Genomic DNA, 19420 nt, shown 5'->3' on the forward strand with positions numbered 1-19420 from the left:
ATAAGGGTTTGATGTGATATAGGTTTCCCTTCTGCGGTTAGATATCCGCGTTGCTGCCAAATCTTCCCAAAATCGTACACAATTCCATGAGCGTACCGACTGTCGGTATATATATTTATAATTTGGTTTGCAAACAGCTGACAGGCGCGTATTAGCGCAGTAAGTTCAGCCTCTTGCGCAGATTTTGCGACTAAGGGTTTTGCTTCATGAATAATGTCAGGAAGTTGGACAACTGCATAACCAGTACGGTAGGTTTTATCATCGGGGCGCGTACAACTACCGTCCACGTATATGTCAATGCCCCCTTCTAGGGGTTTCTCCTTTAAATCAGCTCTTGGGGAGGTTGTTTGGAAAATTAGGTCTTCGCAATTATGTTCGGGCACTGGTTCTGATTCAGGCATTAGTTTAATGAGGGAGTGCAGAAACCGTACTATAGGAGTTGTGGATGGACAAGTTTTAATTTCAAAATTTTGTGTGTTTAGGAGAATTATCTCATACCTACTTAACCTCTGAGCTGTCATATGTTGCGTGTTCATGTTTTGCATCAGTTGTGTGACGCTGTGAGTTATGAAAAGGGTCATGGGTGATGCCAGAACAAGTTTCTCTGCCGCCTGTACTGCTAAGGCACAGGCGGCCAGTGCTTGAAGACAAGCGGGCATACCTTGAACTTGAAGAGGTAGTTTCTTTGAAATATACGTTAGAGGTCTTTGCTTACCACCATGCTCTTGGGTCAGAACAGCAGCCATGGTATTCCCCACAACGAGGCAATACAGTGAGAAGGCCCTACCATGTTGTATCAACCCCAAAGCGGGTGCATTACGAAGTGAACGCACCAGCGTGTCATAGGCAGTGACCATCCCAGGGGTCCAGGTAATTTGTTTGGGGGCTGTGGCGAGTGTAGCCTTCCTAAGGACTGAGTCATGAAATGAACAGTCTGGAATCCATTGCCTACAGTACACTATTGAGCCTAGGAAAGACAGCAGTGAGCGCTTGTCGCTCGGCCTGCTTAGTGCCGATATGGCCTCTACTCTGGCAGGGGATACCCCACTTCTGGTACCAGTTGAAAGGTTCTGTAAGGTTCGGTTCTGGTTCCGTTGCCTAGGCTGGACTTTGGACAGGTGGATGTATAGCCCCCCTCGCCGGCGGGGCAATTAAGACACAAACGAGTTATGCTGTATCAAGATTGCAACTTGCTATATTTGTCACAGAGTTTATATACACATACAGAAGTTCCCCCTTTTTTACATGTTCAGAGAAAAGGGGAACAAGTTCACAAGTTCACAAGTTTCAGCTAGCCGTTTAACACATAATCTATTTGTATCTATGACAAAAACCACAAAGCTTAAATGGTAGAAGAAAAACAAGAATAAAGTACATATTGCAATGTCTCTAAGAGACCTATGTTATACAAAATGGAACCTTAAATCTAAAATGGAGTAGCCAATGTCAAACATATAATATTTCATTATTTCATGTTCCTTATATAAGTAATGATGTAAAATAGATGTTACTATTGCTAACAATGCTGGGGTCAGAATGATTGTCTTTTCTATTTGTTAGCATTCAATTTGCAACAGTCATGAGCTGAAAAATGTGTGTGATTGATGAAGCAAAAAATATATGTCCCTTTTTATACACAGAGAGAGCTCAGCCAGGATGAGGGTGGAGAAATTGGCAGCCAGGAGGAGGCAGGGGTGAGTATCAGCCAGGAGGAGGCAGGGGTGAGTGTCAGCCAGGAGGAGGCAGGGCCCAATGGCAGCCATGAGGTGCCCAGGCTCAGCACAAGATCCCAGATACCTCCCCTCTGCATTGCAATCAGAAGAACACTTACCCTCATTAGAAAGGCTACTGCGGCACTCAGAGAGCCCCCCATAACTGAAGAGGGCTATGGCGCCCTAATGGCAGACAAATTGTCAAAAATGGAGATGGGCTAACGTCTCCTGAGTAAAACCCTCATTTTGAAGGTAATAAACAGGGGGTTGATGGGCCAGCTTAACCAATCCACTGGCCTCCTCCTCCTCCTTCTGCCACAAGCTCACCTCCAGAGACACAGTCTCCGACAGAAGTGTCTAACAAAGGGTGCAGAGAAGACTGCAGAGAAGGCTGGAGGGAAGGTTACAAGGAAGACAAGGAAGTGATGGCCTTGCTTCTGGATGGTCTGACAGAAGGCACAGGCTGGTGTAGTATCACAGACTAGGAACATATATCTCACCTGCTGCTGTTCCTGACCTCTGGGAGTCCAGGACTAGATTGTGCTCCCAACTATATGTGCTTCTCCACAAATCTCAATTTTGGATTCATATTATTTGATGTGTGCCCTGGGGTCCAAAGGATGCACAAATTGAAGCAGGATCTCCAGCATTGCCTTCACCTTTAATTTGTTATTATGAGCTAGAATAAATAGAATTTTTGTTTATGGTAAATACTTGACCATGTGTTTTTATTCAAAAAGGAGAGTTTGCTAGAGAGTAGGCAGGGACATTTCAAAAATACAATGTCAAATTAACAATGGACACCATACAACCTCCTTGAGGGTAAATAATACTAAATCATAATGTTGTTGTAGTAACTTGACACACTAAAAATAAAAAATAAAATATGGAGATCAGTAGAAAATATTTAAAAATAATAACCAAAAAATATTTATTATGGAGAGCTGGCTTTCAAAAACAAAAGATTATTCATGAGATCCCGAGAAATAATAAATAAACAAGTTTCTCATAGCTCTCTGTGAATATCAGCAGCAAAAAAAGTTAATTATTGTAGCATTATAAAGAAAAGAATGCGCTGCATTAAACAAGGCAATAATTTACAGTGTGACGAATGTGCCATCTCCATTACGAATGCTAGTTTTACTGGAACAAGCTCTCCCGTCTCATACTTGATTTTGAGCATGCATGTTTTTTTCCCTCGGAAAATCATACACACCAGCAGTTTTCGCGACGAGAAAAAGACTGACGGGAAACACAACGGGAAAAAATAGAGCAGGTTCTAATTTTTTTGGCAGGCAGTTTTCTCGTCGGGAAAACTGCTATGGAGCATACACATGACCAGCTTTCCCGACCAATCTAAAAAATGGCAGTTTTCTCGTAAACCGCTCGTGTGTACGAGGCATGACTCATTATCTTCACAGAACAAAAAAAATGGTGGACTCTAATCTTGACAGACTCTTCACCTTCTCCAGCCTCTGCACTTTCCCTGCAGACTTCTACCTCCAGGCCTCTTCACTTCACCCTCACCTTAACCGCTTTAGACATCCTGTCCTACCATCTTGAACAGGCTAGGCCTCACTCTGAATAATTCCTAGCCAAAACTTCACTTGATGAATGATAGGCCAGGGGCCTGTGGTACCCCTACTTGATGGCCTTGAACGTTTAGTTAATAAAGCATACTTGACGATGGACTACTGATCCCAGCAAGCCCAACTTGCAAATCCTGAGTCCTCAGACTGCAGCGACTTGACACTAAGGATGAGCCGAACACCCCCCAGTTTGGTTCGTATCAGAACACGTGAACACCATTAACCACTTAAGACCCGGTCCTTTAGGCAGCTCAAGGACCCGGCCAGGTTTTGCGATTCGGCACTGCGTCGCTTTAACAGACAATTGCGCGGTCGTGCGACGTGGCTCCCAAACAAAATTGGCGTCCTTTTTTCCCCACAAATAGAGCTTTCTTTTGGTGGTATTTGATCACCTCTGCGGTTTTTATTTTTTGCGCTATAAACAAAAATAGAGCGACAATTTTGAAAAAAAATCAAATTTTTTTACTTTTTGCTATAATAAATATCCCCCAAAAATATATAAAAAAATGTTTTCCCCAGTTTGGGCCGATACGTATTCTTCTACCTATTTTTGGTAAAAAAAAATCACAATAAGCGTTTATCGGTTGGTTTGCGCAAAATTTATAGCGCTTACAAAATAGGGGATAGTTTTATTGCATTTTTATTAATTATTTTTTTTACTACTAATGGCGGACACTTCGGACAATTTTGACACATTGTTGGGACCATTGTAATTGCATTTATAAAAATGGGGGGAACTAATGCGCAAACCAACCTAGCAAGGGCACAGAGAACTAAACCAATAAATGAAATAACAATTAATGTACAGGCATAGCCCACTTTTAAGTACACAATGGGACCGGGGCATATATGTAAAGCGAAAATGTACTTAAAGTGAAGCAATACCCTTTTTCACTTGTGTGCACTGCATTGCAATAGTCATTTACAAGCATAACTGATATGAATAATGCATTGATTGGTACTGGCTGGCGGGCACCTCTGGGCTGGCAGGCACGATAGGTACCTGTAACAATGAAAATAACAGTGGGGGGGGGGTCAGGGGCTGTAGTGTGGGTCCAGGGCTGGTAGTGGGGGGTCAGGGCCAATAGCAGGGGGGCTATACAGTACAGTACTGTACTTACGTTTATGCAGACTGTGGCTGGTGAACAGCTCTGGGCTGGCGGCACCTCTGAGCAGCGCTGGGATTGCTGACAGAGAATGCTGGGCACCTCTGGGCCGACAGGCAATGCTGGGCTGGCTGGCAGGTACCTCGGAGCCGAAGGGCAATGCTGGGCTTGCTTGCTGGCAACTCGCAGGAAGTTTTGCCTCTTCCCTCACAACTCTGGGCGGTAGCTCCGCCCCTCCAGATCATACTGCAGCTGCGCGGCGCGGGAATGTCCGTAATTGTGAGGCACTTTACGTACACTCGCGGGCATGTCTGTACTCGCGAGTGTACGTAAAGTGAGTGTCCGCAAAGCGGGGTATGCCTGTATCTACTAAGCAGCAGCCACGACTAATAGTGCTCACACACTGATAACAGATTAAGAATAGGGGGGTGTAATGGCACTTGCTAATAATATAATGAATAATACTAAATAATCATAACAACAATTCCTGTTGATAAAAAGAAAGTGTTTCCAAGAATAGTAATACGAACAAATACCAATTTCTAGTGAGTAAATACACCAATTCCTGTGTGTCTAAATGTGTACCACTCCAGATGTAATCCAAACCACCCAGCATCAATCAAATAATGTGGAGGGTGATGGGAGTGAAATAATAACGTGCCAATAAAAGCACAGTGTTGATGGGGTGAGAATAAACAGTAAAATAATCATGAAAGATATGATAATTATAGCAATAATTCTTCATAAACCATAAATAAAATAAATGGTAATTAAATGTGAATAAGCAATAAAATCCAGAAAGTGCTCCATCCACTAAAAGTGCATTGTGCAATAATATGTGAAATAAATAGTAAATATAGTCCAGTAAAAATGGTCTTGTAAGCAAAATTCCTTAATAATGAAATAATGAACTGTTCAATATCATGCATGGGTGAAGAGGACCCAATCCATAAAATTCCTGCAGTGAAGGTGTCCCATACAATCCACCACGGGATCAAACAGAAAAAAGTGACATAAATATTAAAACATGCCTATAAAAAAAACGCCTATAAAAAATGTGTCCAGTGCACAATCGTGCAGAATAAAACAAATCCAATGTTTGGAAATTAATGATTGAAATTTCCTTTCTAAAGTGCATAAGTGCTCCACTACTATTCAAAATCCACAAATGATGCTTCAGTGCATGATGATAAGCGTGCACACGTGCTTGCAAACACAGAAAAAACGCTAGGCTTTCCACAGTGTAGATGTAAAGATGAGTGTTTCTGCAAGCCCCTTACCTTAAAGAGGCTTGTAATAAGCCTATAGTATTGCTGATAGGGCTAGGAATGCATGTCCCACAGCCAGCCTGCTGCTCCAATCCCACAAATGAAGGCTCACAAGGTCACAGTGATGGCACTCAAACAAAGAACAGGGAAGCCTCCATAGCGTAAAACCATTAACAATTTATTAAAATAAAAAACAAATTTCACTCACAAACAGAGCTGTAGCAACAACTTGTTAAGTACAGAGATTGTCTCCGCTCTGCGGCCGTGAGCGGATGATGTCACCAACAGCCCTCCTTCTTCCTCACGTGTATCATGACCACACACTTCACTTAGTCATAGGATCACATCATCATGCACTGAAGCATCATCTGTGGACTATGAATAGTAGTGGAGCACTTATGCACTTTGGAAATTAATGATTGAAATTTCCTTTCTAAACATTGGATTTGTTTTATTCTGCACAATTATGCACTGGACATGGATTGGGTCCTCTTAACCCATGCATGATATTGAACAGTTCATTATTTCATTATTAAGGAATTTTGCTTACAAGACCATTTTTACTGGACTACATTCACTATTTATTTCACATATTATTGCACAATGCACTTTTAGTGGATGGAGCTCTTTATGGATTTTATTGCTTATTCACATTTAATTACCATTTATTTTATGGTTTATGAAGAATTATTGCTATAATTATCATATATTTCATGATTATTTTACTGTTTATTCTCACCCCATCAACACTGTGCTTTTATTGGCACGTTTGTCTACCTTAACAGGTAATTTTTTATTATTTCACTCCCATCACCCTCCACATTATTTGATTGATGTTGGGCGGTTTGGATTACATCTTGAGTGGTACACATTTAGACACACAGGAATTGGTGTATTTACTCACTAGAAATTTGTATTTGTTCGTATTACTATTCTTGGAAACACTTTCTTTTTATCAACAGGAATTGTTATTATGATTATTTAGTATTATTCATTATATTATTAGCAAGCGCCATCACACCCCCCTATTCTTAATTTAAAATGCATTGTTTACTGTGAAAATGACAATTGCAGTTTGGGAGTTAACCACAAGGGGGTCGCTGAATGGGTTATGTATGACCTAATATGTGTTTCCAACTGTAGGGGGGTGTGGCTGTAGGTGTGACGTCATCAATTGTGTATCCCTATAAAAGGGATCACACGATCAATGACGGAGCCACAGTTAAGAATGGGGAAGCTGTGTTTACACACAGCTGTCCCCGTTCTTCAGCTCCAGGGACCGATCGTAGGACTCCAGCGGCGATCGGGTCCACGGCTGGACACTAGCACAGCACGTACCTGTACGTGCATGTGCCCAGCCGTGCCATTCTGCCGACGTAAATGTGCAGGAGGCGATCCTTAAGTGGTTAAAATCAAAAGTGCCAATTTTAAAGGCTTGCATGGTATTGTCATAAAAAGTTTTAAAAACTTGAGTTTTTTCAGGAACAGTGATTTTAATAATGCTTAAAGTGAAACAATAAAAGTGAAATATTACTTTAAATTTCATACCTGTGGGTGTCTATAGTATGACTGTTAAGTGGCGCATTTTTCCCGTGTGATGAAAAGTTTGCAGAAATTTAGAAATTTTGGCATTTATCGTGAAAATATGACTAATCATGCCAAAAGAACAGTCTTTTTTTCAAGGATAGTGATCACATGAAGCCATTTATTTTTGTCTCCTTTTAACTACTTATCCCCCGGACCATATTGCTGCCCAAAGACCAGAGTACTTTTTGCGATTCGGGACTGCGTCGCTTTAACAGACAATTGCGCGGTCGTGCGACGTGGCTCCCAAACAAAATTGGCGTCCTTTTTTTCCCACAAATAGAGCTTTCTTTTGGTGGTATTTGATCACCTCTGCGGTTTTTATTTTTTGCGCTATAAACAAAAATAGAGCGAAAATTTTGAAAAAAATGAATATTTTTTACTTTTTGCCATAATAAATATCCCCCAAAAATATATAAAAAAACTTTTTTTTTCCTCATTTTAAGCCGATACGTATTCTTCTACCTATTTTTCGTAAAAAAAAATCGCAATAAGCGTTTATTGATTGGTTTGCGCAAAAGTTATAGCGTTTACAAAATAGGGGGTATTTTTATGTCATTTTTATTAATATCTTTTTTTTACTAGTAATGGCGGCGATCAGCGTTTTTTTCCGGTACTGCGACGTTATGGTGGACACTTCGGACACTTTTGACACATTTTTGGGACCATTGGCATTTTTATAGCGATCAGTGCTATAAAAATGCATTGGATTGCTATAAAAATGCCACTGGCAGTGAAGGGGTTAACACTAGGGGGCGGGGAAGGGGTTAAGTATGTCCCTTGTGTGTTCTTACTGTGGGGGGGTGGCCTCACTAGGGGAAACACTGATCTTCTGTTCATACATTGTATGAACAGAAGATCAGCGTTTCCCCCGCTGACAGGACCGGGAGCTGTGTGTTTACACACACAGCTCCCGGTCCCCGCTCTGTTACGAGCGATCGCGTGTGCCCGGCGGCGATCGCGCCTGCCGGGCACACGCACGGGAGTCGGGGGCGAGCGGGGGGCGCACGCGCACGCCCCTAGTGGCGGCTCAAAGAGCCAACGTAGAATGACGTGGTCTCGCCCAGGAGAGCCGACCTGCCGCCGTAGAATGACGGCGGCTGGTCGGCTAGTGGTTAAAATCATAATGATAACAGAAATCACCCAAATGGCCCTGATAAAAAGTTTACGTACATTCTGGCCTTGGTACAGACACAGAAGGTGGCACACACAGGTTAAAATGTCAATTAAAAGTTAACTTCTCACATTTGTGGCTTTTTAAATCACAATTAATGTCTGTGTATAAATAGTCAATGAGTTTGTTAGCTCTCACATGGATGCACTAAGCAGTCAAAAGACCTGCGTAACAAAGTAATGGAGCTTCATAAAGATGGAAAATATAAAACTATATCCAAAACCTTGAATATGCCAGTTAGTACTGTTTAATCCCTTATTAAGAAGTGGAAAATTTGGGGCTCTTTTGATACCAAGCCAAGGTCAGGTAGACCAATAAAGATTGCAGCCACAACTGGCAGAAGAATTGCCCAGGATACAAAGAAAAACCCACAGGTAACCTCAGGAGAAATACAGGCTGCTCTCCAAAAAGACGGTGTGGTTGTTTTTAAGGAGCACAATTCAACGATACTTGAACAAAAAAGAGTTGCATGGTTGAGCTGCCAGAAGGAAGCCTTTACTGTACGTGCCAATGCCACAAAAAGCCCAATGAGGCATGTCAAGGTGTTGTTCGGCATATTGTAACCAGGCTTTTTTTGTGGAACTTGTACAGTAAAGGCTTCTTTCTGGCAACTTGACCAAGCACCTTTTTTTGTTCAAGTATTATTGTATTGTGCTTCTTAAAAACACCCACACCATCTTTTTCCAGAGCAGCCTGTATTTCTCCTGAGGTTACTTGTGGGTTTCTATTTGTATCCCAAACAATTCCTGTGGCAGTTGTGGCTGAAATCTTTCTTGATCTACCTGACCTTGGCTTGGTATCAAGAGATCCCCTAATGTTCCACTTCTTATTAAATGATTGAACAGTACTGACTGGCATTTTCAAGGTTTTAAATATCTTTTTATATCCTTTTCCATTTTTGTAAAGTTTTATTACCTTGTTACGCAGGTCTTTTGACTGTTCTTTTCTGCTCCCCGTGGCTTAGTATCTAGCCTGCTTAGTGCAGCCATGTGAAAGCTAACAAACTCATTGACTATTTATACAAAGAAACTAATTGTGATTTAAAAAGCCACAAATGTGGGAAATTAACCTTTAATAGCCATTTTAACCTATTTGTGCCACCTTCTGTGTCTGTACCAAGACCAAACATTCCAGGGTATGTAAACTTTTGAACAGGGCCATTTGGGTGATTTTTGTTATCATTATGATTTTAAAAGGAGCCAAAAAACTATCAAGAGGGTTTTATAAGAAGTTGTAGCTTGTGGGGGTTTTTCATTCCGTGGAGAGCTGCAGGAAAAAACGCCATACTTTTCTCCAATGGATGTTTGTTGTCCGTGTAAACTTGAAGGATCCAGGGCACCTGTATGGTTCCAAATACATACTGGTGGAAGATAGGAGTCTTTCCTCTATAGTGGCAATACATACCAGCCCCAATTGAAGACAGGAGATACCATTTGCATGCATAATTACAGTTGTATTTAAAGCTTCTTTCTGGTGAGTGGGGACCCAGGAGGGGAGCACGGAAAGTCACCTGAGAAATATTCCAGCTTGTCACACAAGTCCAGCACACCATATTTGATGGACTTTAAAATTATTGCATTTTATTTATTTGCACTGTTTAGCATTGATCACTTTATTATGCCACCATACATGTTGGTATGGGCATTTTAATGGTAGATTGGTTTAGGACAAGTGAATGTTAGAAGTTATATGGTTTACAGGAGCAGCGCTGAGTTTAAATTTATATCTTTTTATCACATGGGGTTTTTCACCTTACGGGATGTTGGCGCTGCTTATACTTGTTGGTAAATGTCCACGAGATGTCCTATGTATTGTAAATTATTTGTAGGGGAGCTTCAATTACTAGGAGAGACCAATGGGGATGGGTCTCCTAGACCTGTGCGTTATTGTATCCAAACGTCCAGGTGCTACCCCCTATTAATGCTTCTAATCAACACTGGTGACCCAATGGTCTGTTGGTTCTTCCAGTGAGAATAATATATTTGTATTCAGAGGGTAGGAAAGCATCCGGTAAAATTAAATTTCTGAGCTAACAACGTCCTGTATATTTGATCTATTTCGAATGCTTAATTCAAATTATAATGAAAAAAGATTTTTTCGGTGATTCCGGTGTGTAACCCCAAAATACAGTGTGCAATGGGTGCACAAATCCAAATGATGGATACAAGATATTATAGATCTCCACAAATAATATAAAAAGAAAGAAAATAATGATTGTGTTGAATGATTAGGTGTCTCCCAGGACACCGTGCATTGAGTGATGTTCCAAGTCTAAGCCCGTATTTAACTAAATAGATAGGTGTGGTAAAAAATATATGTAACAAAAATATTATATTAGAAATGCATAGTCCAGGACCCTGTGCAGGCCAGAAGGGTACTGTGTGTTTAAAGGCTCCCGTGTAAATCTGCTCTGCCAAGGAGCGTGTTTAAAAAAAGTAAGTGTTAGGAAAAAATAAAAAGAGAAATGACAGCAATAATTATGACCAACAATCAAAGTCGTCGGGTAATGAGCAAAAATATGTGCAAAGCAACAAATGATTAATATATATATGTGCCGTCCCTAAATAGGGAAATGAGAAAAAATGTATATATCTTTGCAAGACATATGAATACTAATATATAGTGGAAATCCAAGTATATATGGAGAGAAACAGCATCAATAAATAAATAATCATATAAAAAGTGATATAAACCGTCCAGGCTAAACCATATAAAAATAAATGAACTGGGAACCCTCACTGGGTAATTGTTACAAGTTCTCTTAGTTAGCCAAGGTCTCATGAACTAATCAGAAAGTTCAATGTGGAAACAATGTATCACTGGTGACAGAGTGCATGTAGAAAGAAAAATAGTGACTTCATGTGATTTTCTTCTTGATGGATTTTAGCGTGACTTTTGTGCTCCCCCTGCTGGGTCCCCACTCACCAGATGTTGGCACCCCAAAGGGCAAAAGGCAGTGGTGGTGGTACCTCGTTGTTAGTTGTTGCGCTGGTTGTTAATTCTATAGCGTAGATGCCAACATCTGGTGAGTGGGGACCCAGCAGGGGGAGCACAAAAGTCACGCTAAAATCCATCAAGAAGAAAATCACATGAAGTCACTATTTTTCTTTCTACATGCACTCTGTCACCAGTGATACATTGTTTCCACATTGAACTTTCTGATTAGTTCATGAGACCTTGGCTAACTAAGAGAACTTGTAACAATTACCCAGTGAGGGTTCCCAGTTCATTTATTTTTATATGGTTTAGCCTGGACGGTTTATATCACTTTTTATATGATTATTTATTTATTGATGCTGTTTCTCTCCATATATACTTGGATTTCCACTATATATTAGTATTCATATGTCTTGCAAAGATATATACATTTTTTCTCATTTCCCTATTTAGGGACGGCACATATATATATTAATCATTTGTTGCTTTGCACATATTTTTGCTCATTACCCGACGACTTTGATTGTTGGTCATAATTATTGCTGTCATTTTTATTTTTATTTTTTCCTAACACTTACTTTTTTTAAACACGCTCCTTGGCAGAGCAGATTTACACGGGAGCCTTTAAACACACGGTACCCTTCTGGCCTGCACAGGGTCCTGGACTATGCATTTCTAATATAATATTTTTGTTACATATATTTTTTACCACACCTATCTATTTAGTTAAATAAGGGCTTAGACTTGGAACATCACTCAATGCACGGTGTCCTGGGAGACACCTAATCATTCAACACAATCATTATTTTCTTTCTTTTTATATTATTTGTGGAGATCTATAATATCTTGTATCCATCATTTGGATTTGTGCACCCATTGCACACTGTATTTTGGGGTTACACACCGGAATCACCGAAAAAAACTTTTTTCATTATAATTTGAATTAAGCATTCGAAATAGATCAAATATACAGGACGTTGTTAGCTCAGAAATTTAATTTTACCGGCTGCTTTCCTACCCTCTGAATACAAATATATTATTCTCACTGGAAGAACCAACAGACCATTGGGTCACCAGTGTTGATTAGAAGCATTAATAGGGGGTAGCACCTGGACGTTTGGATACAATAACGCACAGGTCTAGGAGACCCATCCCCATTGGTCTCTCCTAGTAATTGAAGCTCCCCTACAAATAATTTACAATACATAGGACATCTCGTGGACATTTACCAACAAGTATAAGCAGCGCCAACATCCCTTAACCCCATTTCTTTACTATTTCCAGGTCTCTTTGAGGCTTGTCAGGGAGGCAGCAGCTTAATATTATTTATTCCTAAGCGCGGATCCCTTCCCCTTATTTTTCACCTTACACTATAGCAGCAGCTCTATCCTATATTTATATATACTTTTTCCCATCACATATTTCATTCCCATGGCGCGGGTTTTCTTTCCTTTAATTTTTTTATATTTTGGTGACAGCTGTCTGTGAGGGCATTTTTTTAAACATTGGAGACTTCCTGTTGTGCCTCTAGGACAGGTGCATTCACACTTTTGAATGCACCATAGTCTGCATCCAGGCCTATCACTCGGATGTGATCACAGCATGTGAGTGGGAGTGGTTAGCTGCCATAATCGCAGGCAGAGAGGATACACAAGTGTGAATGCAGCCTAAAGGGAATACTCATCAAAAGGAAACGAGAAAAAAAAAAAAAGCACAGGTAAATTATTTCCCATTTTGTTCTAAGCTAAAAGTTTAGCAGCAGATACACTTTGGGGTGGATTCAGGTAGGGGCGCGCAAAACTGCGGCGGCGTAACATATGACATTTACTTTACGCGGCCGCAAGTTTTACGGGCAAGTGCTTGATTCACAAAGCACTTGCCTGTAAAGTTGCGGCGGCGTAGCGTAAAAGGGGCCGGCGTAAGCGCGCTTAAAATTCAAATGATCCCGTAGGGGGCGTGGATCATTTAAATTAGGCGCGTTTCCGCGCCGAACGTACTGCGCATGCGCCGTCCCTAAAATTTCCCGACGTGCATTGCGTTAAATGACGTCGCAAGGACGTCATTGGTTTTGACGTGAACGTAAATGGCGTCCAGCGCCATTCACGGACGACTTACGCAAACGTCATAACATTTTCAAATCGCGACGCGGGAACGACGTCCATACTTAACATTGGCTGCGCCTCCTAATAGCAGGAGCAGCCTTACGGCGAAAACGACGTACGCAAACTACGTAAATTACGACCGCCGGCCGCACGTACGTTTGTGAATCGGCGTAAGTATGTAATTTGCATACTCTACGCTGACAACTACGGGAGCGCCACCTAGCGGCCAGCGTCAGAATGCATCCTAAGATACAACGGCGTAAGAGATTTATGCCAGTCGTATCTTAGGCTACAGTCGGCGTATCTACCTTTCTGAATACAGAAAGTAGATACACCGGCGCTACTTAGCAATTACGCGGCGTATCTATGGATACGGCGGCGTAATTGCTCTCTGAATCCACCCCAGTGTTTTTAGAAAATTGAGTCAAGTTTGATTACTATAAAGCTAAACTAAAAAGTTATTTTATTACATGTATATCCATCTATCTACTAATCGATGTATCGATCCTACCAACATGTAGCCCAAGACCTCACTTTTTACGGCATCTTCTGGCTTTCGTGTTTGCTGTAGAGGAAATAAACAGAAGATCAGATATCTTACCTAACATCACCCTTGGATACATGATATACGATGCCTGCATGTTAGAACATAAAGCCATACAGAGCGTGCTGAGTATATTATCTGGGATGGAGGAAGCCGTTCCAAAATACAGCTGTAACCAGAAGAACAGAGTGATGGCTTTCATTGGACACTTCACTTCTTCTTCATCACTTGCCATAGCTAGAGTGACTGAGATCTACAGATACCCCCAGGTAAGATTACTAACATGCCATTCAATGATCCCTACTTTAGATATGAACCCTACTTACACTGACTAGTAGGAGGGTGATAGGCAGTGTGTGGGTGTGGAGACACAGACATAAAAATGTAAGTTCACTCTGGAAATTGTTGACATTTTAACAATATTTGAACAAGTAAACATTAAACACTTCAGCCCCCTTAATGACCAGAGCATTTTTTGCGATATCGCACTGCGTCGCTTTAACTGACAATTGCGTGGTCGTGCGACGCTGTACCCAAACAAAATTGACGTCCTTTTTTTCCCACAAATAGAGCTTTCTTTTGGTGGCATTTGATCACCTCTGCGTTTTTTTGCACTATAAACAACACAAAAACATTTTCTTTTTTTTACTTTATGCTATAATATATATCCCCCAAAAAATATATATAAAAAAACGAATTTAGTCATCAGTTTAGGCCGATATATATTCTTCTACATATGTTTGGTAAAAAAAATCGCAATAGGCGTATCTTGATTGGTTTGCACAAAAGTTATCGCATCTACAAACTTCGGGATAGATTTAGGGACTTTTATTTATTTTTATTGTTTTTACTGGAAATGGTGGCGATCTGCGATTTTAAGCAGGACTGCAACATTGCGGCGGACAAATCTGACCCCAAATTTGGGGAGCAGTGACATTACTACATTGATCAGTGATATAAAAATACACTGATCAATGTAAAAATTACACTGGCAGGGAAGGGGTTAACACTAGGGGTGATCAAGGAGTTCCTTCAGCGTGTTCTAACTGTAGGGGGGATGGGCTTACAGAAACATGAGAGATCACGGTTCCCGATCACTGGGAACAATAGATCCCTGTCATGTCTCTAGGCAGAATGTTCTGCCTCTCCATGCCGCGACCGCGGGCCGCCGGCGGCAATAAAGTCTGCGCGCGCCCGATATACTGCTTTTATGGACTGACGTACATGTACATGTACATGTACATGTACGTCAGTTTGTGCAGGAGAGCCAACCTGCCGCAGTATAGCTGCATGAGCAGGTCGGCAAGTGGTTAAATATTTTCCTGAACAGTGCCTACAGATAAAGGGGGTTTAATTGAATAAAAAACTGACAAAGGGAAAAACTGCCTTTTCAATAATTTTTCACAAAAATATGAATAGATGTTGGTGCACTATGGAACAAGGAAGGCCCACTCTTGGTCTCAGAAGCTGGTATTGCCCTCTTTATCAGAACTGGTCTCTGACATCAACTGAATTATTTGACAACTTCATGCAAAATGTGGGTTTCTGGGCTACTGGCCTCATGGACCTCCTTACAGATTTCCTGGTTTGGCAGGATACATGCTCTCCACATGACCTACTTACCAAAACTCCTCTATTTGTTCCAAATACTACCGGTTTTGGTCCAGAATCACATTGTATGAATTGAGCAACGCAAATTACTGCATGTCATTTGTCAAAGTTTGCTCCCCTGGTTTTTCTCCATGTTACTTCTGAAATGCCAATCTCTGTTCATTTTGCTGGAGCTCCCTTTCCATTCTATAATCTTCTCTGGACACCTCAAACCTATAGACCCAGGATTCATGACCCAATCTTGCTGCATTCCTTACATGTAAGGGACATTGAAATATTCCTGCAAACTGATCACTTCTTATGTACTTCTTTCTGGTGCCCTAAACACTCCGCAGTTCCACTCTGCATATGAGCCTTCGGATGGTGGCGCAGAAGAGGACTCAAATATGTCTATGAACTTGCTCTTGATGGAATGAAATTTTTCCAATACTTACAGAAACACTGACAACTGCCAACAAACAAGTCCTATCAGTATATCCAACTTAAGTACCATGTCCGTAGCCTGCTTCGTTGCCATTCACCCGAACAAACTCCCTTTGAAAATCGTTGTTGAGAGGGTCCCCATTTGAAAATGCAGAAGTGGGCAGTTGACCTAGGCAAGACCCCTGACCATCCTGCAAGTACTAAGATCTGGTTAGCTGCTTCAAAATCTTCCCAGAATATCTTCACTCAGGAAAATGTCTACAAGCTACTTTCTCAATGGTACATGTGCCCCGGACCACGTTTCTAAATATAACCCAACAGTATTCCCCATGCACTTCTGAAGCTGTAGGAAATTAGGCATTTTATTTCATATTTGGTGGCCCTGCCCCAAGGCAATTAGGTTTTGGGGACAGGTATATAACATGATCAGATCGGTCCTTAAAGCGGGGGTTCACCCTATCGACGGGAAAAAATATTTTTTTTTTCTTTTACCTTAAAATCAGGCATTGTAGCGCGAGCTACAGTATGCCTGTCCCGAATTTTTTACCCCCGTACTCACCTTGTAGTCGTCCATCGAAGATACCGGGGAATGGGCGTGCCTATGGAGACGGAGGATGATTGACGGCCGGCTCTGGCGCGTCACGCTTCTCCGGAAATAGCCAAAATAGGCTTGGTCTTCACGACGCGTGCGCATAGCCTGTGCGCAGGCGCCGTGAAGAGCCGAGACCTACTCCGGCTGTCTTCGGGGAGAGTGACGTGCCAGGGCCGGCCGTCAATCATCCTCCCTCTCCATAGGCACGCCCATTCCCCGCGGGAGCCGAAATCTACGATGGACGACTACAAGGTGAGTACGAGGTTAAAAAAATCGGGACAGGCATACTGTAGCTCGCGCTACAATGCCTGTCTCGATGGTAAAATGTGTCGGGGGGGTGAACTACCGCTTTAAAGTAGTTGTAAATAGGGTTGAGCGAACCCGAACTGTAAAGTTCGGGTTCGGTACGGACTTTGGGTTTTTCCCGAACCCGGACCCGAACCCGAACAATTGGAAAAAGTCTGGGTTCGGGTTCGGAGTTCGGGTATGTTTTGGCGCGCTGCACGGCAGCCAATCGCCATTCGTGTTACTACTGTGACTGGGAACTGATCACAGCCATGCCTACTTATGGCATGGCTGTGATTGGCCAGTGCAGCATGTGGCCCATCATGTGACGTGCCTCTATATTAGATAGAGGCACACAGCACAGATCGTCACTCTGCTTCACTCATGATAGGGAAAGGATGCTGGAATCTGCTGCTTAGGGAAAGTGTTAGTTGTATCTGGCTCGTTTTCACTGTGCTTCACTTATGTCAGGGAAAGGCTGCTGAATCGGATCAGGGACAGTGTTAGGTCTATGCTCCTATGCTGCTCCAGAAATATCAAGAAGCACACTTTATTTCTTTGATATCTGCATCATCTTATGGCATCTGGCTCGTTGTCACTGCTTCACTTATGTGAGGGAAAGACTGCTGAATCTGGGACAGGGACAGTGCTAGGTGTATGCTGATCCAGAAATACGAACAAGCACTCTATTCCTGTGACATCTGCTGTGCTTCATATAGTTTAGGAATTTTGTTCAGCTATAGGGGCAGTTTGCAATCTATAGGTGACTGAGTATTTCAACAGCAGTACACCTGCCACACCACCTGTGATATACTGTGTTTCTGGCAAGTACATAGTCAGGCACAGGTTCCTGAAATATTTTTCCTATAGGGGCAGTCAGCACTCTATAGGTGACTGAGTATTTCAACAGCAGTACACCTGCCACACCACCTGTGCACCTGTGATATGCTGTGTTTCTGTCAAGTACATAGTCAGGCACAGGTTCCTGAAATATTTTTCCTATAGGGGCAGTCAGCACTCTATAGGTGACTCTGAATATTTAAACAGCACTGCACCTGTCCCCTGTGATATACTGTCTGTGCAGTACATTGTTTAGGGCTGGGTTCCTGCTTCTTGACATAGGTGGAGAAATATATAGGTGAATCTCTGCCTATTTCACCAGCTTACACTATTTTTGTATTTAAAATTTCTCAAAATTAGGGCAAGACCCTAAATTTGAGAAATATGAGGAAAACGTCAAATAAGGGACATGGCTGCGGTCGTGGTGCTGCTGGTGGAGCTCCTGTTACAGGGAGAGGACGTGGTCGATCTGTGCCAGCTACAAGCACAAGTGAAACACCTTTCTCAGGTGCGAGTAGCCGACAGAGCCTGCAGCGGTATTTGGTTGGGCCTAATCCAGCTCTACGAATGTTGAGGCCAGGAGCAGAACAGGCGGTAGTAGATTGGGTTGCTGACAGTGCCTCCAGTTCCTTCACATTGTTTTCCAACCAGTCTTGTGCTGAAAGCTCAGAGTTGGCGCCTGCAGCCGATGTCCACCATCAGTCTTTCACCTCACCCCCTTGCAAATCAGCCAAGCAGTCTGAGCCCCAAAGCATGCAGCAGTCTCTTCTTCTTTTTGATGAGTCTGTTAGCATGTGTTCCCAGGGCCATCCACCTAGCCCAGCCTCAGAAGGGGAAGAGATTGAGTGCACCAATGCCCAACCACTTATATTTCAGGATGAGTTCATGGGGGGACCATCACAGCATGTCTTGCATGATGATGATGAAACACAGTTGCCAACTGCTGGTGCTTTTGCAATTGTGCAGACCGACAAGGAGGGCAGTGGTGAAGACTGGGTGGAAGATGATGTGCAGGACGATGAGATCCTCGACCCGACATGGAATCAACCTCATGCAGGTGACCGATGTAGTTCGGAGGAAGAGGCAGTGGTCGCACAGAGCCACCAGCACAGCAGAAGAGGGAGCAGGGTGCCAAAGCAGAGCGTCCGTCCCCTAGACAGTACGCCTGCTACTGCCCAACGCAGCAAAGGACCGAGCACACCAAAGCCAGGTCCAAGGAGTTCCCTAGCATGGCAGTTCTTCACACAATGTGCTGATGACAAGACACGCGTGGTTTGCACGTTGTGCAATCAGAGCTTGAAGCGAGGCATAAACGTTCTCAACCTGAGCACAACCTGCATGACCAGGCATCTAAGTGCAAAGCACGACCTGCAGTGGAGTAGACACCTCAAAAACCAAGAAAGGTCTGTGGCTCCTCCTGCTTCCTCTTCTGCATCAGTCTCGGGCCTCTCTGCCTCTTCATCCACCTCCGTAGTGACAGTGCCACCTGCCACCCCTCAATTAGAGGACCGGCAAGCAACAATACCACCTGGGTCACCAAACATCTACACAATGTCCCATGGAAGCATTCAGCTCTCCATCTCCCAAACACTGGAGCGTAAGAGGAAGTACCCCTCTACCCACCCGCGATCCCTGGCCCTGAATGCCAGCATT

General features: G+C 42.5%; 1 protein-coding gene across 1 annotated transcript in view; it reads left to right on the top strand.

The window, feature by feature from the left end:
- The first annotated feature begins 1017 nt into the window (after nt 1-1017).
- Nucleotides 1018-19420, top strand: part of LOC120935601 — a 211676-nt gene continuing 193273 nt past the window's right edge. The window contains exons 1-2 of the mRNA XM_040347650.1: nt 1018-1072; nt 13918-14350. Coding sequence (XP_040203584.1) covers nt 1018-1072; nt 13918-14350 — 488 coding nt within the window. The remainder of the gene's footprint in view (nt 1073-13917; nt 14351-19420) is intronic.

This window comes from Rana temporaria, chromosome 4 (genome assembly GCF_905171775.1).
Source record: "Rana temporaria chromosome 4, aRanTem1.1, whole genome shotgun sequence".
Lineage (NCBI taxonomy): Eukaryota > Metazoa > Chordata > Amphibia > Anura > Ranidae > Rana > Rana temporaria.